Here is a 25,703-nt window from a genome sequence, read left to right as displayed (position 1 = left end):
ATATTTCAAGTGAGGACATTGAAAAATAGATAAAATCAGTGGTGTTATCTTAATTTGAAGGAGTAAAACAAACTATGTTAAAGAATTAAGGATTGCACAAAAAATTTAAGGATTCTACCACCAGTTATTATAGTTGTCTCCATATTCATTAGTCATGAAGGGAAATTCTTAGCTAGTCCCGGTTCATGAATTTTCCATGCACCTATCCAATGAGGTGTTAGAAAATCTAACACAATTTTATCTCTTTTCTCATTATTTTCTTTTTTTTTTTCATTTCTCTAACACCTCATTGGATAGGTTCATGAATTTTTCATGGACCGGATTTAGGTAAGAACTTCTCAGTCATGAAATACAGCTCGCCAACATGGATTGGCAACTGCATGTTAAAGAGAAGTACCATCTTTGATCCCAGTGTTAAGCACCTTGCTCTCGTTACACATAGCACAATAGACTTCGTTGCAGATCTTGTGCCGTATATTATTTAGCAATTTCTAGAGATGAGAAGTCTTGATAGCTAAATTCAACTTGTATATGTTTTCATCTATAAAAGTATACTTAGCTTGCAACAATTAACCTTGGAACTTTTCTTTGTTCACAATAATGTGCCAGCCTAATTCCATAAGCAAGACATGGTTCATAAACTTCTAGTTCTTAAAGCCTAAACCTCCGTGTAGCTAGCTTGCCAATTGCTTCACCAAACTCAATCTTTAACTCAACTTCATCACAAGACCCTTTCTATGGAGAAATCTTTTGCATTGCACATAGCAACATAAATTTCCACCATTTGTTGAATTAAAGCGGTTCCCCATCTAGAGATTTTTAACTTGCCAATTAAATAAACAAGTGCCGCTCCGTGGGCATAAAGCTAAATATAAACATATTTCACAATGTTTAATTAATATTATTTTTAAAAAAATTATTTTTTGGTTCTACCAAGAAAATGAATTGCGTTCGAAATGTTGTTTCATTTGGTGATCGATGTAAGATTGATAGAAGCGTTTTTTGCAATCTAGCCAAGATTTTTTGTTTGTTTATTAAAATGGTACCATCCACATGACGCTTAATTAATCTCCCATGAAGATGAAGAATCCCCAAAATACTTACTCTATTATAAAAAAACCCGACTTAGCAGCTACCAAATTTTCACGAGCTGCTAACACGTTCTTAAAGAACAAGACTTCAACCTTAAATCTATTGATTTTTTTCCAAGGAAACCCAAAATGTTGAAATAACTCGATTCACCACCTTTGTTTGATCAATAGAGTCGTCACAAAACAACAAAATTGTCGGATAAAAATAGATAAGAAAGTGCAGAGAACCTTGACCTATCATAATAGGGTTCCATTTTTGAAATTGACATTCTTGATTAATAAGATATGCGACAAAAAAAAATAAGAAGATAACAGATCGTTCTGTCTAATCACACACACCGCCTTAAAATAATCCAATAAATTGCCATTCTATAAAATGCTTATAGAAGGAGTAGACATATTATTACATTACATTACATAATTGCAAAATATCAACATTAATTAAAGTGTCAAAGCAAAAAATCTCATGAAATTTTGTCATAAACCTTCTCTAAATCAATTGTAATTACCATTCTCGGCCCTTCTTTTGAAGCATAAAATGCATCACTTTTCTAGCCAAAATAATATTGTCAGCTATATGCTGACCCACAAGTAAACTAGTTTGAGCCGGCCGGAATAAAAGTGATGGTCCTTTTTAATATAGAGAAAATAACAAAACTATACAAAAAGAGGAAGAAAATAACAACAATGCTAAATTTGCTGAAATATTACATGAGCACCTCAAAAAATTAAAACTTTACATTTAATACCTTCCCAATGAGAATGCAACACATGTCACACACAAAACAAACAAAAAAAGGTCAAAAGCGCGTCAGAATAGGTCAAAAACGCGTCAGAAACGCGTCTGACATGCGTCTGACACGCGCGTCAGATGCGTGCGTCAGTCACGCGTCATTTTGTCGAACTATTCAAACATGTATCGTTTATGTATCTGTTATGTATCATATATGTATCAAGGACATATCTGATTATTATTTTTTCATATTTCTAAAATAAAAATAAAAATAAATAATATATTATTAATATGTATTATTTATGTGTCTCTAAGGTGTATGTATAATATATTTTAAATTAAAAGATATATGTATCACGTGCTTTAATTAAAATTCACGCATCAAATAATATCAATAACATTTTAATATGTTACTATTCACAATAAATTGAAGCATACAAATAATAAGTTGTGATTTTTTTTTAGCTCAACTTTTATCAAACAAAACATTCTCACTTGAATTACAAACACTTATCCACGATGTATCATATATTTATCGATAATTTATCAGAGATATATCGATAATACTACATCTCAAAATACACACATAATACATATATTAAAATAAAAAATATACGTCGAAACTATTTTTGATATGTACAAAAAAGTGTCAAATATGTATAGTATTTGTATTTGAGTTATATATTTAAAGCATTGAATATATAACTTACGAGTAGTTAAAATTTATCTATAACATATATTAAAATAAAAAATATGTCACATGCTCTGTAAATTGTATAAATTATTTATCAATGATACGTATTAAAGATATATTTATCATTATATGAAAGATGTATCTAAAAATACATCTAAACGACGCATATATATATAATATATATTTAAATATTCTTTGAACTGTTTCTGATATGTATTGATGATGTATTCGAGATGTATCGAAAATGTATATGAGATGTACCGAAAATGTATCTCGTAGGCATTGAGGTACCACCATTAACGAGAAAACGCATACCAAAGATATATTTATCATGTATAAATTATATATTATCAATTTGTCTAATAAATACATTTAAGAAACATGTCAAACACATTTGATGAATTAATATGTATTTCAAAATAAATGTAATTGAGATGTTTCTGACATGTATCTGAAATATATAACATATATATCTGATATGTATCTCGAATATAGTCAAATAATATTAATGAAACGTATTGAAAAAATATATCTCAAATACATATATGAAACAAATCTAATACATAATCTTATAATTATTTAAAGAAGAAATATAAAAAATGATATACTCACATAAAAATATATAAATAATACATCTCAAATACATAAATAATACATATCAAATATAATTTTAATAATATATTTATTATGGGCAATTCAGACTGGAAATCTCCAAAATTATCCCCCATTTGTTTGAGTACAGCTCTTATAGTTCTCAATTAGCCTCTAATGCTATTAAATTAAGAACTCAAGATGAAGTTGATTCACCGACAAAATTTTGGGCTTTTTACAAAAATACTCAAGATGAAGTCGATTCAACTAAATGTTTACAAAAATACGTTCTAACTTTTTTTTTTGCAAAAAAACCATTTTGGTAGATTACTAATAGCTTATTAATAAAATGAGGTATTTTATAAAACTAATAATTAAAAAAGAGTATTTTTATAGCAGTTAAAGCGTATTCATATAAAAAAATTAAAAAGAAAGATGCATAGTGTAATTTTTCTCAAAATTTACAATAAAAAAAATCAAAAAAGGTCTTTTGGAAACTACATTTTTGTTGTTGATGGAAACAACTTATCGGAAGTTAATTAACCAACTTTATATTTCGGTAATAAATTAATATCTGATCTCAATTAGTAGAAGAGGGTATATATAACATAGAAATGTAGGCAAAAGCATTAAATAAAGAGGGTCCAACACCTGTTAATAACCAATAGCAAATTCTATAATTAATAACAAAATTATGTGTTTGTTACAACAGTATTAACAACACCACCTACTAATACTGCCATCCATCACCCTCTTTGGCTCATAACGTGCCTATGTTTACACACACATATCACTCCATCAAATTCTTCTACATAAACACCATTTCTGCAACTCTCTTTAATCACTCAATCTTCAATTCTCACTACTAAAACAACACAAAACTAAATTCTTCTAGGTTATTAGCCATGACAGGTGTTTATATAGAATAATAAAAAAAATGAGGGTTTGATTTAAGGAATGAGGAATCAAAAAGAATAAAATAAATAAATAAATGGAGAACTAAAAAGAATAAAAAAAATTGATGAAAAGGTTAATATGGCTGGAATAAATAAGAAAATATAAAGAGTAAAAAGAAAAAGAAAAAAAAAGCAACATGTATTGTTTTATGAAAAAAATGAACCAAAGATATAATAAGTGGAAGGCTAGGATTAACTATGTATGAGATGTAATAATTTACCGTGTTTAGCTCATAGATGTAAAGAAAAAGTTAGCATTGATGAAAGAATTTAAGAGGCTTAGCATTTTTGTAATAAAAGCCCTTGTTTAGCCCATATGTGTAATTTTCTCTTTAATATATTAGTTATTAGTTTAGTGATTATTTTATATGAGACATCACATAAACTAACGGGACTTATAATCTTTTAAGAGAGTCGGGATTAGCACACTTCAAAATAAGAATATTAAAGCTCGATTTAACGCATTAAAAAGAGGAGCACCTTCAAAGACGCTTCTCATAAAGATACATAAAAAATAACCAATAATCTTCCAGTGACTTTGATATAATAGAGCATGAAAACCGTCTCATACAAAAGCTTTAAAAGGTTTCATATTTCGAAAACCTTTACGAATCTTATCCGAACTAATATTAGCCGATAAGAAAATCATCATGGAAGAATCAATTGCAGGAAATAAACCTCAAATAGAAAACAACTTATCATGCTCATAGTTTTTCGAGAATAAATTGGAAAAGTAATCGTGTCCATTTGCTATAAAATAACTTTATCGTCAACAATATAACTCTCGTAATTTCTCAACGCAATAATTTTGTTCAATCGACGATGGTGATCAACTTTCTTGCGAAAAAAGTCGTGTTTCAATCTCCATCCGCAACTCATTCCCTTCTAAATTTTTAGAAATTAGAAACAAATTCTCGATAAAAGTACTTCATCAAGATCTTGTTCACATAATTAAATTTGTGATTCAGATAACTTTTAATCTAATTTCTTTCTAGATATGCTGCATATGCATAATCAGCAAATATAGAAAATGCATCATTATTGTCAACTATCAAGTTCACAAGGACAAATTAGGTAAGTAAAACTTAATAAAACTGGCCAAACATTTCCATTCCATAATGAGTACATAAATACAAATTTTCTATACGGACTTGTAAAATAAATTAATATAAATATTTTAAAATTTAATTTAAATGAAAAATATTAAGTAAATGAGTGCATCAGGGTTGTGCATTCAATTGGTTCCTGTCAGTTTTTTAAACCGGACTGAAACAAACCGAAAATCGAAATTTGGTAAAATATTAAAACCGAATTGAACCAAATTTTAGGTTCAAAGCATTTGAAAATTTAATCAAAATTTTTTGGTTTGGTTCTATTCAATTTGGTTAAAAACCGAATTTTTTTATTTTAAAATTTTAAAAAATTTAAAAATTATGGACTAATAATGCTCTATATATACTTATTAATATATTTTATCTATTATAAAAAAACAATTATTAACTTATATCTTAGGTACAAAAAGTAAATTTATATGTATTTTTTAAAAATTATTTTTAAAAATTTGTTTTTTTTTTTTGGCTAAATCAATTTTTAAAAAGCTAAAACCGAATCAAAACTTAATATCAAATTTTTATGCTCATAAAAATCGAATCAAATCATATTAACCAAAATAACCAAACTAAAATTAGAATTTCGGTCTTTTGATCGGTTCGGTTTTCACACAACACTACATAAGATAAATAATTATCTAATTTCTCTTAATATAAAAATAAATAAATGTACATATTTGAAAAAAAGTGTTGGTAAAAAGTCTTTTTAGGGGAATTATTGGTAAGAAAGTTGAACAACGAAATAAAAAAAAAGTCACAACATTTCACGATTAAAATAAATTAATCTTATTGAAAGTATCACCTCCTTGCCTAAATCTTTCCGCTCCTTCTCTTCCCTCTGCTCTCAAAAAAATGGCGGTTTCAATTTGCTCAAAAAATTTCTTGCTCGCCATTTTCATTTTCTCAGCCCTTCCCATAGCCTACATCTACTATCTGGAGATTTCCCCGCCGGCAGTACCCACCCACGTCTTCCAATACCACAGCTCCGGCTTCCTCCGGGAGTGCGCCAAGTGGGACGATCTCAACCGTCGATTCATTGTCTCCTTTTTAGAAGGCGGAATCGGCGAGATTCGCGTGCCGGATGATTACAGTTCCGATACTGTTTTAGAGGAAATTACTGTTGTTAAAGACGTTGACTTGGCTGGCAACTCCACCGTCGGTTTCGTCGTTGACCGGCCGAGGAATCGGCTGGTTGTAGTCAGCGCCGATGTAATTGGGAATAAGTACAGTGCGCTGTCTGCTTATGATTTGACCACTTGGAAACGGGTTTTTCTTACCCAACTCAGTGGCCCAAGTAAGTTTTACTAATTACTCTTTGAATTTACGTACTGTTAATTTATTGGTTCAGTGATAAAAGTTAGACGGTCAGTAAATGTTTGATCGGAAAATGTTTAGTTTAGATCGAAATTTTATGAACAGAGAGAAAATAAATTACTACTACTTAAAAATTTTATGAATAGAGAATTATAGTCTGTAAAAATATTATAGAAAAATAAACAGAGAATTACTCTAAATTAGTAGCTAAAGCCTAAACTATGAGTATAGATTTGAGAGTGGATAAAATAGTTTGGAATCATTTAGGTAATTTGTTGATAAATTTTGTTCAGCTATATTAAAATTTATTTGGTAAATTTTACTGGTTATTTTTTTCAGCTATATTCAAACATAAATGGATCTAAATTTTCTTGGAAATTTTAGTTTTATCTGAAATTATCAAGTAAAGAGTAATTTCCAAACTAATGTCAGTCAGTTATTCTATTATGTTCCTTAGGGAATCACTAATTAAATATTTAGCATTTACTATAAAATTTGTTTTTTTTTATAATCGGGAAGGGATAGTGGCTATGGAAGAAATTTACTATAAAATTTATTTTAATATTTTTTTTAATTCGGTTGATCGTTCTTTAAATGTTGATATATAACTTGAGATCAACAAATAATTATTTTGATATATATTTGTAAGTTTTTCAGCTACATTGGTGTTTTGTTTGTTTTTATTTTTATTAATATAAGTATTTTTGTCGGTTCGTAATATATACCGCATTTTATTTTAACATAAAAATTAAGAAAACATTTAATATGTTTTAATTTGTATACATTTTCATTAAGTTAATTTTATATTAAAACAAACCTACAACCTATCAGACTATCATTTAAAGTGTAGTTCATTTTTTATTTGAATTGTAATTTATTGGTCATTATTTTTTTATTTTTATTAAAAGCATATTAAGGTTTTGAATACGTCAAAGTTTGTAGAATCTGAAGTTGGTATGTGGCGACAATCATTATAGTGCAAAAGGGAATCCTTTCATATGGAGTTTGCATATTTTATTACATGCAATGCATTTAGTGGTGAATCAGAAATATTTTATAATTATAAGATGGATAAAATTTTACAAAAATTTATAAAATGGATAAAATATAATTTTAAGGTGAACAGTTTTTCAAATTTTAAGATGGCTAATATTAATTTATATTTTTATATTTTTTCTAAAAATATATTAATAAAATAATTAATTACTCACCATAAACTCTTTCTAAGTCCGTCTTTAAATACACTCTTATGATTAATTTTAAAAATATGGGAAAAACCCTCAATTCAACCATTGAATCAAGATAATGAAGTATTTATAATACCTCTGTTCCATAAAATTAAGAAAAAATTATTTATTTTATGCATTTCAAAATATAAATAACTTTATTATATTAATTTCAATAATTAAATTAAAACTTAGTATTTTTTTTATTAATAATTAAAAAGGGAAAGCATTTGTGGAAGCATTTATGCCCACAATTTATTAATAACAACTGATAACTACTTTGTTTATTAAAAGCATTTAATAGTCGGCTCAGCTTTTAATGCCAAAAAGTACTATTGGTTGTTTCCTTTTAACTCTTTATTTCCTTTATACTAGTAAGACTTTTCATGGTACTATTAAAAGTCAAAAAGAATTTAATATTTTTATAATGCTAATAGAAAAAATTAAACTCTTATAGAAACTTAAAAGTTACAGTTAATTTGTGATAACATTACTAATTTTTTTTTAAATTTGAAAATAAATTATTATAAAGTAATATTCTAAAATATAAAGCCACTACATACTAAATATTGACTAATAAAATTTTATATGCATTAAAGTCAATTATTGAAACTATAGCTTAATTAAAATTGACATGATAAGACTTGCAAGTTTTTATTTTGTGCTTAATTTATTTTTGTGAGACAAAAAGATTAGCTGTTTTTTTTGTATTTTTATGGGATTGATAGATTATTAAATTAATTAATGTTTTAAAAATAACTAATTTAACCATTTTTTAATTATTTTGTATGATAAAGTTTGTCTATCTAACTTTGTGAAAATATATTTGTTCTATTTTGATTAAATTTTACTCTAAATTTTTATTTATAAATATATCCTATATATTTAAAATAAAATTAATTTAATTAGAATCTAATTTAAAAATTCTATTACTTTTACTAGAGTTTAAGTTAAATGTAATCACCTCTCAAAAAAATATATAAATGTGACCAATTTAATTTCATCGAACTAAAAAAAGTTCTAAATAACTCAATTATTTAACTGTAAATATAAACAAATTGAAGTTTTTTTTTAAATTTATTTATAGTAATACAATTTGAAAGTTCAGAATTTAGAAGCAATGAATTAAGTAGAATTTTAAGAATTGGGGGTTTTGAGACCTCTTTTTAGTCCCGGTCAAATGTCTCTTTTATGAATTTCAACTCGACTCAACTTGATTACACACGCTGCTCATTTGGTAACTTGTTGGTTTGAAAACTTGTAGGTGATGAGAAAGCGTTCGCCGACGATGTTGCGGTGGATGCAGAAGGCAATGCATATGTGACCGACGTAAAAGCAAGCAAAATCTGGAAGGTCGGAAAGGACGGAGAGTTATTATCAATCATCAGAAACCCACTCTTCACTCAAACTCCGTGGTACAAAAATCTAATCGCACTCAACGGCATTGTTTACCACCCAGACGGGTTCTTGATAGTCATTCATACGGTCACCGGAAACTTATACAAAATTGACCTAGCCAAAGGAGAAGAAGTTAAGTTAATTAAGGTGGATGGTTCCCTGTCATTTGGTGATGGTCTTGAGCTGCTGTCTCCGACTAAACTGGTGGTTGCTGGAAACCCTTCAGCTAGATTAGTAGAGAGCTCCGATGGTTGGGAGACTGCTTCTGTTGCGGGTAAGTTTAAAGGCCCTGCGCACCGGCTGGCTACTGCGGCAACTGTGAAGGATGGGAAGGTTTATCTTAACCATTTGGTGGGTATGGGATATCCTAAGAAGAAGCATGTTCTTGTTGAGGCTGTTTTTTCTTCATGAACAAAGTTAGTTAATTAGCTTGTTTCATTTTGCTTGTGTTTGAGCTTGTAATGTACACATCATTTTTTTTTCATAAAAATAAAATCTTGGAATTTTATACGTATTTTGAAAATTAATTAATGAAATGCTGATATTTCATAAATATTTAAAAGTTCAGATGCCAATTTTTTGTATGGGTGGGGAAAATCCTGGTAAAACCGATTAATCGAATCAAAATCAAATAACCGAACTAGAAAATGTGGTTAATTGGTTCACGAGTTTAGGTTTAAATTTAATTTTTTTATGATTTATAGCTTAGGTTTAGGATTTGAATTTTAACATCCGCAGGTAACTAATTAACCGGTTTATAAATAATAATTCTATACATAAATATTTGAAAGAGCATTATTTTTCTTAATTAAATATTACTACTTAGAGCTTGTTTGGTTCAGCTGCTTCTTATAGCTGGTGCTGTTAGCTGTTGCTGATAGCTGTTAGCTGTTGGTTGATAGCTGATAGACCATAAATGTTTGTTGAAATTTAATTAGCTGTAGCTGTTTATATATAAAATGACCAAAAGGGCATAATTTTTAGTTTTATTTATTAAAGTATAGATATATTATATCATATATTATTCGATAAAAATATTAACAATTTTCTTATAAGAAATAATATTTAGTTTAAACTTATATATATATTTTTTTAATAAATTTATAATAAATTTTTCAAAAAATTATTAAATTATAGTAGTTTTAATATAAATTAAATAATTTTATATAATTTATAAATAATTAGAGTATTTAAAATAATTTAATATATTAAAAAACGATATATTCTAGTAGGGTTAGTTCTATCTAAATAATTAAAAATATTAAAAAAGCTATCAGCTGTTGGCAAAAAATTATAAAATGGAATTTTTCAAACAGCAGCCATTGGAGATTTAAAAAAATTCCAAAAAATTCTAAAAAAATTCTCACTAAATACTTTGGTGGAGTTTTTTGAAAAGCAAAAACTAAAAGTTCCACCAAATAGCTGAACCAAACGCCCCCTTAATCGAATTTTAAATATTTAAGATTATATCTCTATAAATAGTAATGTTGTAATTATACTTATAAATATTTGAATTGATTCACCTATTCAAAAAAATAGTTTAAAATTTTATTTTTTGTTTCTGTTTACGGTTATTTTAATTTTTAAAATAGTCAAACCAAACCAAAAATCAAAACCAAACTTTTATACAATTACTACAAATTAAATCAAACCATATTTATTAAATAATCAAACCATAACTACAATTTCAATTCGATTCAGTTCAACTTTACGGTCCGGTTCAATTATTTAAACACCCTAATCATATGCTGCTCCATGTTTCTCTTCAAACACTTGCAAGTGAAGCAAAAGGGCATCAAGATTGCCCTTTCTTTTTTCAATTTTCTTGCTTTCTTTAACAGTCTCTTTTAATCTCGTACTCAAACTTTACATGTGGTTTTGAAGAAAAAGAGCTCATTATTAATTTTTCTTTTCCATTATGCATAACCATACATAAAATAAAAGAAAGGAAAATGCCAAGTTTACAGTTATGTTGCTTGTCAGGGGCTTCTTAGTAAATATAGAGCCACACTCCCTCTCATCTCATCTCCCCTGAAAAACCATCACCAACTCCACTTTATCCGGTAGATTTCACTTTCAAACATTGCCAACCCATTTTTCAAATATTTTCTATTTTCCCCTCAGATAATGCACATGCATAGTTTTTTCTGCATTGCTAAATCTAAACACCTTTGACTTCCTAATTATTTTTCTTTTCCAATCTGAACTTCACATCCATCACTGGAAAAAACAAAGTTCATAAGATGGATAGGCAGAGAAGTTTCTCAGTTAAATCAACTAAATTTCTGGTATTTTCTTTCACACTCTCGTCTTCTATAATCTTTCTTGTAATTTTTACCATCTGGGTTTTCAAATCCAGCCCTTCTGTATTCGAAGATGCAAGATTTGAGCTCAATGGAACCTCATTTGTTCTGGGTTTAAAACCCATTTCTGTACAGTCTTTTACCACAAATTTCTCATCAAATAGCTTGAAAGATTCAAATTTAACACATACCCATTTTTCAAAACCTGAAAATACATCCGGGTTTGCAAGTATTTCAATTTCAAGAAACAAAGTTGAATCTGAAATTCTCAAGGCTGAAGGGGACAAAAATGGCGGAATTGGAAATTTTACTGCAGTACAGGGGAGTGTAATAGTACCAGAAGAGAAGAAAATAAATGCAAATTCAACAAGAAAGATTGAAGTTTCAGTTGCAAATATTAAAGCTAAAAATGGAGGCAAGATTAAAGAGAAGCGAATCATAGACTGTGATTTTACAAAAGGTAAGTGGGTTTATGATGAAGGCTACCCTTTATATACAAATAAATCATGTCCCTTTATAGATGAAGGATTTGATTGTGTTGGTAATGGAAGATTGGATAAAGATTATATGAAGTGGAGATGGCAACCTCAAGATTGTGACATCCCAAGGTATTAATTACAAGTCACAATCTGTTATGTTTTCCTTTTTATGTCCATATTTAGACAGGCAAATTTATTGTTGTTTTAAGTAAAATTCAATGTCAGATGATTAAATGGGATTTTTGTTAGGTTTAATGGAAGCAAAATGCTGGAATTGATGAGAGGGAAAAGACTGGTTTTTGTTGGGGATTCGATTAATAGGAATCAATGGGAGTCGATGCTGTGTATGTTATTTGGAGCTGTTAGAGATCCTAAGAAGGTTTATGAAACTCATGGTAGAAAAATTACAAAGGAGAAAGGGAATTATAGCTTCAAATTTGTGGTAATGTCAATAGTTGTGCTCGAGTTTAGTTGTTTTCGATGTGTTGTTTGTGTTGGGATTATTGGTTGTTGATTTTGTTGAGATTGGTTTTGCAGGATTATAAGTGCACGGTTGAGTACTATGTGTCACATTACTTGGTGCATGAGGGTAAAGCAAGAGTAGGGCAGAAGCGGGTGCAGACGTTGCGGATTGATGCCATCGATCGTGGATCTTCGAGATGGAAAGGAGCTGATTTTCTGATTTTCAATTCTGCACATTGGTGGTCTCACTCTAAAACAAAATCTGGGTTAGTGTTCTACTCAGATTATTAGGCTTCAGAGTTCAGAACCTAATTTAATGCTCTTGGTCCTGCTTAATTCTAATACAACTTAACTCAACTAAGCCTAGGGGTGGTCAAATATGGGTTATGCTATACTTTTATTAATTATATATATTTACAGTAATATTTTATTTTTATGCTTTACTTTAATTTTTAAATAGACAAATAATTGAATCGAGCACGTGTCTCAAATATTCTCCTGAGTGCGAGCTTGAGGTCCTAAAGTTAAATCTGTTCGAACTCAAATCCACTTTTGAGCTTTGACTTTTAGAATAGAGTTGATCTGGAGCTTGACGCTGTTTTGATTCGACTAGATTACACTCCTAGAGCCGAATATGTGGATTCTTTTCTTCCACGGCATAATTCTAATATAATTTATTATTCTGATGTCACCTGTGAGATTCTTGTAAGATTGAGGCTTATTAAGAAAGCACAATTCCACCCTGGCATTACTCACTTTTAAGTTTTAAGGCTAAACAAGCAACTGGAAGACCTTTGCTTGCCAAAAGCTTAAGCAAGCAATAGCACCTTTGGCTAATGATACTGCTTTGAAAAGGGTTCTATACATATATTATTGTTTATTCCGTTTTACATATTTGTTATCATCACTTACGATATCTATTGACCACCATTGCAACAGGATTAACTATTACCAGGAAGGAAATTTAGTTCATCCTAAGCTTGACGTTTCCACAGCTTTCCGACGAGCTTTAACGACTTGGGCATCATGGGTTGATCGACACGTTAATCCGAGAAAGACCCAAGTTTTCTTTAGAAGTTCATCGCCTTCTCATTTTAGGTTAGTGCCGCCACATAGCAAAACTATATTTAATCTCCAATTATCAATTCGCTGACAATTTCATGATCTATATTACAGGGGCGGACAATGGAATTCAGGAGGGCATTGTAGGGAAGCTACACAACCCTTGAATGAAACTTATTATGGTGTGGCAATTCCTGAGAAAAACACAATCATGGAAGATGTTATCAAGCGTATGAAAACTCCTGTTAGATTCTTCAATGTTACTAGTTTGTCGGAATTTCGGATTGATGGCCATCCATCTATATATGGAAAAACATCTATAAAACGGTACACTTCAAGCGGTCAAGATTGCAGCCATTGGTGTCTTCCTGGAGTCCCTGACACATGGAATGAGTTATTGTATTCTTACTTACAAAATCGACAGAGAGACAGTATTCAATAAACTTGTCTCTGCTTCTTCACTTTGTACAGTCTTTCAATCTTTCCACTTCTCAATTTTGTAGTTCCATCTTCCAATCTTATTTATAATGGAAGTATCAAAATTCAGAAACCACATAATTTCTCTGCTAATTGTGTAAATACCAGGTTTTGTGCCACCAAAAATTGGTGGCTGAAGATGATACATACGGTATATATTTAAAATACAAAGGAAAATCTTTTAAAAGTAGACACTTTCCATTATAATTTATGAAGATGATACATGTAGCAACATCAATCTAAATCCTATAGAATCTATTAACTATATAGCTGGTGAAGGAAATTGCTAAACCAGTCTCAACCTTATTTGCAATCATAATGTGTGGGATGATCTTCTTATTCCCCTCTTCATAATGTGCGTGATCTTATTCCCTCTCTAATTATTTTACATTCAATTACCCTGTAAGCACACTTGAGCTAATATATATACAAGCAATCCCTGCCGTAACTTAAGGTATAATTTTATAAGTGATCGTTAAGCGATCAGCTTCAGAAATGCATATTCATACCTGAGAGACTAACCATCAATGAGATTGATGTTTCTTTGCTCTACCTTGCGAGACTGTTGAATCATCTCTTTCTGAACCCTCGGGTTTCCGAGCCCATGCAGGTGCCTGATCTGGACCATACCGATAATCATAGAATAGCTCCTCTCTAGCTTCAATATGTTCCTTGGCAAATATGCCTACTCGGTGGTCTCCTGCCACCAGCATTACCTGAGCAACCAAACAAATAAGCTCGTGCAAAATATTAAAATAATCAACAAAAATATAAAATTAAAGGAACACTCCTTAACAAACATGCCTTTGCGTAGCAATTAGGATTTGATGAATGGTTAGCAAATTTCAGCTTATCTCCCTTGCGGTAAGCATCAAGAACATACTGTACAAGAAGAGGCATACCGTGTTAAACCATGAAGATGATGGCTACTAAACATATATCCGATTAAGAACACACTAATAGAAGAACATGTAACCTAAAGCTATTAAATGTAAATGCAATAGGAATTTTCAACATAACATCAATCTGATATCGCCGAATGACAATGTTATATTACTATCCAACACATGAATGGTCAATCCTAGTAAGCCTCCTACAGAAGGTTAGACAGAGAGAGCCAGAGAGGAGCAACTAACACTTGCCTGCTCATTCAAGTCAAAAAGGAATGATGAATTGGCTCGATCATAAATTTTCCCCCGCTTGTCAGCCTCTCTGTGGGAGATCAATTCGCCGGTATATTCCCCAAGATAGTCATTTTTGTTGACCGAGTTCTGAATTAAATCATCCAATATATACTGGTAAAAAATAACTGATGACTATTGAAGAAAGAAACAAAAACAATAACAAAAAAAGATCATTTAATGTTTACCACAAGTACTACCTTTAAGAAGGCACCCCACCCAGCAATATCAGAATTCGCCAAGAGGATCTGAAGTGGGAAAATATTAAAAAATATAGATCAATTTTCCTTGAAAATCATGATGTTGATGTTATCATGTTATTCTCTCAAGTTCTTACTCTCTGCTGTTGCCTTAAAAGAAGTCTCATATTTCCACATTGGCCATCTCCTCGTCTCGGTGGTTCACCTAAAGAACCATCTCCACAACTGCAGAAATTACAGGAAATTTTGAGATACGCACAACTTTCTTCTACTAAAATATCTATATATACCAGCTCATAAATCAGCAACCCAAGCATTGAATAAACCTTGAACTTTCAGTTTATGCCAATCCTAAAAGAATTAATGCTTGAGATTTCAAGGTGAAGGGCACCTCTTATATGGGCGCCAGAACACATAGGAACTTATCCATTTGATATTGCAATGATATAATACTGAATTAATGTTGATACTTTATAAGAGCGTGTATGAAAATTATTAATGATTGAGAATAAGCTTATGAATTAATCACCTAACCCAGCAATTTCGACAAACATCGGGATCACATTCACGTCCAGCAGCAAAGCACGGGCATTGCCGGCTTCTGCATTGGCTTTTGGCACAATGGCATCCCCTGAAACGATTTTTGCAACTCTTTGAACACCTGAAGAAAAAAAATTATCAGTTACTGTCCGTAATCCACTTTGCAACCTTGATTCAACTACTTTTAATATGAACACTGAAGATCCCAACAAGTGTATTGCAAGCTACACATATTGTGCATTTCGACATACCCGCAATACTTTTCACAGCAATTTCCATTGTGTAGACAGGGGCACTGTTTTCCACACATTGGCTGGCATCCACAGGGTGTATATTGCTTACAAGACTGAGTTTTGCCATCGGCAATTTTTTTCCAACTAGCTGGATGGCCAGCAGACTTCCAAGAGTATTTAAGTTTCCGCGTCCTGCCTCTCCTACGAAGCAGCCGTGATCTTGTTGGCATCTCTTGCTCCTATAGATATAATATCAATCAGTTTCCAAAATGAAGAACCAAACTGTTAGATATTAAAGGGAAAAGCCTCACAAGAATCTGTTTCCTTTTTTCTTTCTGGAGGGGTGGGGTTTCTGCGTGCAAAGATGCTATCTGTGATAATTAACTTGAAAAAAGCAAATGCAATATAGTATTACAGCAAAAAGTTGCTTTTGACAGTTGTATCAGCATTATTGTCTGCTACCCTAGTCAGCAAACTTCTTTTGCTGAACACTAATCCTAAAGACCAGACAATGAACTATGAAGTGTAATTACCCAGGAAGAGAGCTATATTAGGTGGTTGAAGTAGATTGCTCTTCCTTTTGCATGCAATCTTAATAATGTAGTCAAGGAATTTTTTGTTGGAATATATAATACATACCGTGTAATCTATATCTGTTTTTCCATTATCATCCAGAAGCAAACTTGGGGCAATAGATTTATGAGGCATTGTTGTTCCTATGTCACACATGTAATTTGACACTTCTATACAAGTCTTCAAGCCAGAAAGTAAATTCCTAGCAATAAGGCAACTGCATGGCACAAACTTACAAGTTAAGGGAGAAAAATGAGAAGATAAAAAATTTAAAATTATTTGGGTAGTCTATTGCTACTTTAGGACATCGAACAGCATACATATCCAGATACTAATGTTTCGTGCACAAAATCTAGTGACCACGATGAACTTATGAGCTTTGTTAAAACTTTTACACGCCCTAAATCACTTTTTGCAGAGTGACTCAATTCTCTAAGCTTGGTGTTAGAAGTTCAGCTTATTCAAGGAAGCAAACAAATTCTTGCAAATTATCCAGCATAATATCAAACTATGATTTCAAATCTAAAGAACAATGAGCAAAACACATGAATATCTGTTACATCCAGGCGCCCCAGTAACTTAAGAAACCTAGAATACATCTTGGTGGGCCTGGCTATGACAAACAAGGTCATCTATCACTTATAGGTATTCCTTAAGTATCCGCATCCAATGCAATAAAAAAATATAACAAATATTGGAAAGTCCATACCTATTTTTTCCAAATATCTCCACTCCTTTCAGATACAATTCTTTTTCAAAAGGTTGCCACTCAGACTTGTGTAAAATCACTTCTAGTTGCCTCTGTGTTGAGAGTGACAGATTCAATTCAGGTAATTCTGCGGTATCATTACTGTCACATGTAATTTTCTCGATACCAGCAGAAGCAATTTTTGTTGATGCATGGTCACAGGGATCATTCAGTGTGTTTTCGATAGTCATCTGAAGTGCACTTTTGTCAGCTGTCCTTTTTGTGCCAGGTCTGTCATCAAAACTTGAGATTTCTTCAACAACTTCACATATTGCATCTGAATCCAGTAATTTTTTCTGTTTCTTACTTGAAGAATCCTGGAGTTCACAGGGAACCAGTGTGGACCGATCTAAGTCTAAATTTGTTAGCTCCAATGCTTTGCGCTTTCGCACATGTTCTCGACTTTCTATCACCATGGCAGGTGCATCTAGATTGGAAGCTTCAGAAGCTTCAATAGTTAGATCTGCACTTCCATCAGCATCACTTGGTGTTTCAGCATTAGAGGCCCCTGCAGACTTTGTCCGCATTCCGAGATTTTCTGTTTTCATCCTATTCAAAGCATTATTAACTGAACCTTCAGGCAAGTCTTTGACAGCTCTAAGCTGGAAGGCATTCAGAAAAACATTAATCTCAATTTGGAAGGAGCTATAGCAAACTTCCAGAAAAATAAATAGAAGCAGATTTTGAAACGAAGTATATCTAATCAATCTTTTCAGTTCATTCACCAAGCTCCAAAGGTGAAACAACTACATACAACTAGCATTATTATAGATTAAAGCGAAACCATACACATAATGTGAAGAGAAATTATTGATTAAAACCAAAAGTGGATGCGATTCACCATAACTTGAAACACAAGCTAGCTTCACAAGTACGGATTACAACAAATAGTCATAGGAAGCAGAATATGGAGATTGCAGTAGCATACAAATTCTTCATTTTTATAGCCATGGCCTGAAGCATGAAATAATCCGAAAGACATTTACAAAACCTTATTTAGCCTGCTGCTTTTGATTTGATTAAGTTTCAATCTAGTTAGAGAGATTCAGAAAACTGAAATACTAACTGTACACGGTTTAGGTTCACAAAATATTTCGAATTTAAAACAAACACCATCTAAAAGATCGCATAGATCACAAAGTACCTGAAGGAAACACAGATCGCCGCAAGGTTTTCTGTCATCCTCATATTCAGACCAATATGGTTGCTTCTCACTCTGTCAGCCGAGGACACTTATTAGACAAACAATACAACTAGAAATTTGAGTTAAAAGTGTATAAGATATATTTCTACTTACAGGATTGATTAAAGTTTGAGAACAACCGTGTAGGCGGCAGTCAAATAGCTGTTAGATAAAATACAAGCACATAATCATGTTGAAGAGATTAAGGATTATATAAACACTTATTTTTCACAATTTTTCTTAATAATTAATGCCGGGAAAACAGAACTGGTACAGTGGCGTACCAAACAACGACGACAAAATAAGTTATCAAAAGAATCTAAGGCAGCAGTTAGGCTTTTTCCCAGAGATAGGCCCTTCTCAAATGCACAAACACTGGAGTCTTCTCCATTTTGATCCTCGTCAAACTTTTCCCTGAGTATGCTGCATCTCTCCTTTAAATTATAAACAGAATACATCTCTCAAACACATGAATGGCATTTCAACAAAGAAATATAGAAGTGTCCAATAAAGAAAAAGTTTAGAAACAGAACTTCAAGCCATTCATTTGAAATACCTGAACATCTGAAGTGGAAACTCCAATAAACTGGCTAACAAGGTTTGCTACTTCCTCAGTCAAATCATGCTCCTGGAAAACCATCCTGCAGAAAGTTTGTGTGTGTTCCAACTTTCAAGTGATGTCCAGCAAATAAATTATGGACGTAGGAAATGAATCTAACAACCCTATTAGCTACGATAAGTTCCTCAATCTCATTTCTCAAGTCAATCTCCTTTTTTTACCGAACAGATTTTAGTGAGAAGTGCAATATCATGACCTATGCTTCTGTAACTAACTTATGGAAGAAATGGGAGTCGGAAGTCGGAAAAGAACAAGAGAAAGATATACCAAAAAGTTATTGAATTCAATGCTCTGAACATGATTCATAATTTTGTGAATAGCAGAATCTATGTCTAGATATCTCACTGAGTGTCTAAGTTACCATAGAATGCGGTCTTCACCCTCAGAGAAGTCATGTCTCTCATCCTCAGGATCTGCAATATCTTCCTCACTGTCACTACAAATAAGTGCTTCGCTGCCATGTTGATCATAGTATATGCGTCTTCTCCCAACAACTGACTGATCTTCAGCCATTCTCTGATTTCTGTGCTTTGTAAGGTATAATTAAAATATAACAGCAAAACAAGATCTTTATATGAAATAAAAAATATTTTCGATGTGCACATACAATGGTCTATTCATTAAAATTTAAGATAACTGCTAAACAAGATGTATAATATCACTACCATACCTATCCAAAAATATCCAGGTAGTATATGGGGGTATCCTCTCAACAAAAGGGATCTTTGTGCTCGATAACGGTGTACCATCATGACAATTAACATAATCTTTGTCTCCCAATCCTTGCACAAATCCACCATATTTGCAGAGAGGGCTTCCGATTCTTGAAAAATTCATATTTGCTACTCCACTCTGCCCTGTAATTAATGTATTCTTCCTTGACGCAGCCAATAAAATCTGAGCAACATCATTTTCCAATTTCTCCCTGTTCTTCTCAACTTTTTCCTAAGCAAAAGTAAAGTTTAGAGCTATTTATCACATATAAATGTTATAACCAGTACCGAATGAATTAAGCAAACGACTTATCAAATATGAGTGCAATCTGATAAAAATCTATTTCAAGAGAACAAAGAAGATGCGTATTACTATAAGATAGAGACATCCATGAAAATGAAATTGAAGAACATAATATATGAGAATTATCACAAAACAAATTCAATAGATCATAACAATAAAAAATTAAAAAAAGAAAGATCGAATTACCCTAATTGAAACAACTCTCTCTGCTTGTATTTGCTTCTTAAGCTGATTCATCTTGTCCAAAAGGTTTCCAGTATCCTCATTTGACTGTTCACCATCAAATTCCTGCCAATCATGTAACAAATTGAAATTAAGATCAATCATAATAACCTATGCACTTGATCAAGAACAAAAAAAACAAAAAATTTTGACAGGAAAACATAATTGATCATGAATCAATTTAAATTTTCAATTTTGTATACACAAAATTGTCAATAAAAAAAAAACCTAACCTACGAAATTACGATCAATAATTTTTTTTTCTCTTTTTTCATGTAACTGTAACAGCTGCCAAACAGGATGAAAGATGCAAGCCAACAGATTAATTCTGCGAATTTTAAACCCCAGACATGAAATATGTATCCTAGACGGAAAATTAACACGAACTATTCAGTAATTCAGCTAATATACGTTAAATTTTGGCAGCTACAGCAGTGAAATATTGATAATTCAGTTAAACGAGTCCATTTTTTTACTAAGAAAGTGTTCAGGTAGAAAGGGAAATCTAGTACAGCAGATGATGATGAAACTAACTATGATTTCAGAGGGGGAGTCGGCGGATTTCGACTCCATAGCTTTACTGCACTATGATTCTGCTCTCGTCAATCACGGAAGCAAGGAGACAACAAGGTTGCAAGGGCATTACCATTTTGATTGGGACACGTGTCCTGTAAATGCTTCACTTTTATAAAGAATAAAGGGTTAACTCTCCCCTTAAACTTGTGATATGAAATCATCTAAATCAATTTATACTTTTTTTGAGCCAATAACCCCAAAACTCTATATGTTTGGATCTATAATTTATATTTTTATTTTAAAAAATAGGTTTAGAATAATTATATCGCAAAAATTGAGGAAATATCTAATTATTATTTTGCATCTCTCACCTACGATTTGTATTTTACGCGTTTTAAAAATATAATTATAGGGTTACCCAAAAATGAAGAGTTGTATGGTTAACTGCTCAAAAAAGTATAAATTAAGTTAGATGACTCCGTGTCACAAATTTAGAGGGCGCATTGACCTTTTATTCTTTTTATAAAAGGTAACATTTCTTCACCAAGATACTTAAAATAATTAAAATAATAAATTAAGCGTATATATCGTAATTCACACGCTCAGTTCTTTTTATTTAAAAATTAAACAGTATGATTTTACATTTTTATTTCTACCAATATTTTAGTATTTTTTGTTATATTGTAATGTTAGTCAATTAAATTAAAAAATTTAAACAAAAAAATCAAAATTCAATTTAATCGTTAAAATTATAATTTTGATATATAATACATGAAAATTATTATATCATTACAAACTTTATGATTTTATGTCTTCCATTTATTTTAAATATTAAACTTTTTGAATTTTTAATTAAAAAATAAATAAAATACAAATAAAAAATACAAATATTAAATGTATGAAAAATATAATTTTTATTTGTATTTCAAAAAAAAAAGATTTATTCAGTCCTCCAAGTTAGCTTAAAATATTTAAAAAAATCAATTCCATAGCAGTTCATAAAAAAAATCCACACCTCTACCAAATCTGCTAGAAATTTGATTTAAACTGGAATTTTCCTTCAGAAAGCAGCACATATATTTGCTAGAAATCTTCCATCTAAATGACGCCATTGCTAAACATTTCGTTGCTAATTACCAACAGAGTCGGTCACTAATATAAACTTCCGTCACTAATATAAAGCTCCGCACTAAATTGAGGTTTTGGCTGTAGATTATCAATCTGAATCGCTAAATAGTCAAAAGTTTCAGCCTTTTTTATCCCTTCAATTCTCTTTTTTTTTTGGTAAGTTCATCCGGTTTTCAAGATTCGCCCTAACTAATCCGGATCCGACCCGCGTCGCGCACCTGACATGGTGGGTGAGTCTGCCAGTGGGAATTCTCTCCCTTCAATTCTCTTAATACAAGTCTGAACATTTTATTTAATTTTTTTTCTATTCATTTCAGACTACAAATTAACAAATTGAGAAATAAAAAGGCAATAATTACAAATGCAAAGGCATTTTCAGAATCTATAATTTGAAAGGAACCTCCCTAATCTATCTCTACAGAATTTCCAAGCTGAAAGAGAATGCAATGGCACTCCCTTCCAACCAACAATCAAACATTTTCCATTCTTATCAAGATTACAACTACTTCCATAAACAAATTGCTTAGCTACTAAATTAGCTTGATAAAATGATGACTCACTCAATCCTATTTCCACCATTCTAAATCTTGAAAAATATGCTCTCCACACATCAATTTGTACATTTCTAACACTCCTTCCATTGTCATCCGCCGCCACGATTTCTCGAATTCCGCTACAAAATATTGCTTCAATTGTGGATCTGTGCTCCGTATTCTGATCCAAGCAGGTTTCGAGACAATCGAAGTATGCACTATAGAAGAATAACGCTTCTATAAAACGGTTGACGAAATTTGGCGAATTGTGTTTCGCTTCAACTTCGGTTACCACCATTATCGACGGATTGAGACTTTTTATCACTGTCATTAAATTTTCCAAGCACTCGGGACTCGAGAGCAGAGTCTTCAGAAACATGTTCGAAACAACAACTAATGATTCGTCGGACGCAGTTTCGAATAGTTCCTGTTTGATATCGATCATGTGTTGGACGCATACGGCCTTGAAAATGAAAGAAATGTTCATAGACTTTGCGAAATTTTCCAGGCTTCTTCCCGTTTCCTCTATGTTCTTGTGTTCGCTTGTCAATCCAACTGCAGTCACTTTAAGATGTTCAATCGGACGGTGTTTGCGATCTGCAAGAGCTTGCATCATTGCGGTCCACTGAACTCCACTTCTGATTTCAAGATCAATCACGTGGAGCTTTCGCGCTGATCCGATGTTTTCCATTATGGTTTGGATTGACGCGAGCTGCATAACTTGATTAATCGGAACATTTTGATGAACACTAATACAAGCAAGATTTGAATTTACAGCATAACTTTCTTTTCTTACATTCGGTACGAACAATCTTCCTGTAGCCTTATCAATTCTTTCTCGAAGAGCTTCAGCGAAGCAATGAACAACTCTTTGAACAGGATTAGCTCCCTCGGACGCAATCCATTCGCAGCGCGAAAGTAATCTGCTCGCTCGATCAAATTGCTGATAGCCAACTTTCTCAGCCGCCGCGAAAAGAAGATGAGCGAGCTCCACATTTTTCGTTTCTTCTCCCGAGAGGCCCGAAAGAGCATAGCCGTAAGGATGCATAAGCGTTGAGAAATCATCGAACCTCTGATCCGAAAACTGTATGTATCTCGCGCCAGCTATCCTCATAATCTCTTCTGTCGACAATTTTTTCGGTCCGCTGCTTACGTTGTTGAATTGATTAACGTTCAATTTCTTGATACTGTAATTGTTGAGTAGCTCTAAAGAAGACGACAAATCTTTAAATTTCGCAATATTCTCGGATTCTTTAACTTCTTGCATCGGTTTTGCTGGTGCAGGAGAACAAGAACTGAAGAATTCGTCGAGTGTCGAACAATTTGAAATCGGAGGCTGTTCTTGATCTTTATATTTATTGTAAGTACCATATCCAAAAGATGAAGGATAAATCTGCTCGCCCCATTCTTCCATTGAGAAGGACGGTACATATTCTTGTTGTTTTCCTTTCATTGCAGCTTCTTCTTCTTCCTCATAATCTTGATCCAGGGGGCTATAAATACCTTGGATTCTACTGAAGTCAAATGGAGTGAAAGAATCCAAACCATTAGCCATCTCAAAAAAGTCAATCAGCGAGTTCACACAGAATTAGCTAAGACGATCAAGTTATGTAAATTAGCATAAACACAGATAGTAGAAAATGATGATATAAATCATCGAAAAGTCCGACAAATAACATATTATTGCAAGGATTATGACATTTCAATATAGTCAGAATGGCCTGCTTGGATTAAACAATCTGTGGTATAGAATATGTTTTAAGATTGTCATTATTGTTAAAACAAGGCCAAAATTACAAAGGGATGATGATAACAAAACTGGTTACTGTTATTTTGTGTAGAATTAGTATTAGATGGCTAAGCAAGATTAGACAAACTCAATTCGATGAAAGGGACTCGGACATAAATACAACTCTTAAAGACAAACTTCGACACAAGTTGTCAACAATTCATATCTCTTGTTTGATCACATTAGGCAACTTAGCATTGACTTTCTGAATCAAATTATATATATCTATATCTATATCTATACTATATATAAAAGCACGGATGGGGGGGGACAGACACATTTACGATAATGTCCTTTTATCTTAATGTTTTACACTAATACAACTTAATAATCATTCTAATTTAACTCCTGATATAATTCCTAATACAAATGAAATACTAACTTTCCTATAATATAGTAGCCCTTAATAATCTATACTATATATAAAAGCACGGAGGGGGGGGACAGGCACATTTACGATAATGTCCTTTTATCTTAATGTTTTACACTAATACAATTTAATAATCATTCTAATTTAACTCCTGATATAATTCCTAATACAAATGAAATACTAACTTTCCTATAATATAGTAGCCCTTAATAATCAAAACTCTAAATTTTTCTAACTAACATGCGTGGATGATGGTAAAGCTTGAAGCAGGGCTTTGTTTTTTTTTTTATTTTAATTAGTAATTTTGGCATTATTTTCATGATTAAATTGTTTACCTGAGAGACAAGTTGGGTTTATTTTAACTGGATTTGATGAGAACTGACTGACCTAATTAATATGCGATTTGTTGGGTCGAGTCGCATTAGGAGCTAAGTACATAGCATAGAATGTGAATTTTATATATAATACTAATAACAGAGTAACATTACTAAATTAGTATTGCTTATTGAATTACTTATAATATAATAATCATTGTTAAAAATATTATCAATTATAATAAGCAAACAAAAATTCTAATTAATTTGATTTTTTACATATAAAATATATTGAAAAATATAATAAATATAATAAATTATAAATAAATACTATCAATGTCGATTAATTTTAAAAATTAATAAATTAAATTATTATATCTGTTAATAATAAAAGTTCTAACTAATTTTATAATAATTATAAATAAATCTTTTTTTGATGAATGTAAATTTTTATAAAAGCCACAAGAAGTGGCAAACGCTCCAAACTACAAGAGTTTTCGCACAAAAAGTGGCACGAGGCACACTAGAGGCTACGACTCGAGAGAGGAGAAACAATCATCGGAAAAGAATACAATCTGGATTTCGAAAGAAGTCCAATCCCGAATATGGGAAGCTAGAAACATTGCAATTGAAATAAAAACC

At 31.6% G+C, this 25,703-nt stretch overlaps 4 protein-coding genes across 5 annotated transcripts; 2 read left to right on the top strand and 2 right to left on the bottom strand.

Annotated features, from left to right (window-relative positions):
* Positions 1-5,923: 5,923 nt before the first annotated feature.
* On the top strand, positions 5,924-9,619 carry LOC126654014 (uncharacterized). Its single transcript, XM_050348048.2, has 2 exons — positions 5,924-6,468; positions 8,979-9,619. Exons 1-2 carry the CDS (start codon positions 6,027-6,029, stop codon positions 9,521-9,523), a joined length of 987 nt encoding a protein of 328 aa, XP_050204005.1. The 5' UTR covers positions 5,924-6,026; the 3' UTR covers positions 9,524-9,619.
* Positions 9,620-11,061: 1,442 nt separating this feature from the next.
* Positions 11,062-13,988, top strand: LOC126686807 (protein trichome birefringence-like 6). Its single transcript, XM_050381053.2, has 5 exons — positions 11,062-12,023; positions 12,144-12,336; positions 12,432-12,622; positions 13,296-13,454; positions 13,533-13,988. The coding sequence occupies exons 1-5, from the start codon at positions 11,356-11,358 to the stop codon at positions 13,858-13,860; spliced, it is 1,539 nt and encodes a 512-aa protein (XP_050237010.1). The 5' UTR covers positions 11,062-11,355; the 3' UTR covers positions 13,861-13,988.
* A 141-nt stretch (positions 13,989-14,129) lies between these two features.
* On the bottom strand, positions 14,130-21,058 carry LOC126686806 (histone-lysine N-methyltransferase EZA1). 2 transcript variants are annotated; one of them, XM_050381051.2, is made up of 17 exons: positions 20,946-21,058; positions 20,376-20,477; positions 19,843-20,117; positions 19,534-19,695; positions 19,110-19,194; positions 18,838-18,987; positions 18,668-18,715; positions 18,515-18,586; positions 17,332-17,972; positions 16,689-16,839; positions 16,068-16,288; positions 15,806-15,937; positions 15,414-15,501; positions 15,277-15,324; positions 15,038-15,166; positions 14,700-14,777; positions 14,130-14,611 (listed from the first exon to the last, which is right to left on the bottom strand). In XM_050381051.2, exons 1-17 carry the CDS (start codon positions 20,982-20,984, stop codon positions 14,420-14,422), a joined length of 2,613 nt encoding a protein of 870 aa, XP_050237008.1. In that variant the 5' UTR covers positions 20,985-21,058; the 3' UTR covers positions 14,130-14,419. The 2 variants fall into 2 exon arrangements, with proteins under 2 accessions (XP_050237008.1, XP_050237009.1); XM_050381052.2 differs by lacking the exons at positions 20,376-20,477; positions 20,946-21,058 and having other exon boundaries at positions 19,534-19,700; positions 19,843-19,934.
* Positions 21,059-22,380: 1,322 nt separating this feature from the next.
* LOC126686292 (DELLA protein RGL1-like) lies at positions 22,381-24,559 on the bottom strand. Its single transcript, XM_050380331.1, has one exon. The coding sequence runs from the start codon at positions 24,141-24,143 to the stop codon at positions 22,431-22,433; it is 1,713 nt and encodes a 570-aa protein (XP_050236288.1). The 5' UTR covers positions 24,144-24,559; the 3' UTR covers positions 22,381-22,430.
* Positions 24,560-25,703: the final 1,144 nt, after the last annotated feature.

Source organism: Mercurialis annua, linkage group LG6 (genome assembly GCF_937616625.2).
Source record: "Mercurialis annua linkage group LG6, ddMerAnnu1.2, whole genome shotgun sequence".
NCBI lineage: Eukaryota > Viridiplantae > Streptophyta > Magnoliopsida > Malpighiales > Euphorbiaceae > Mercurialis > Mercurialis annua.
The sequence above is the reverse complement of the archived record's forward strand: the minus strand, read 5'-3'. Positions and strand labels throughout refer to the sequence as shown.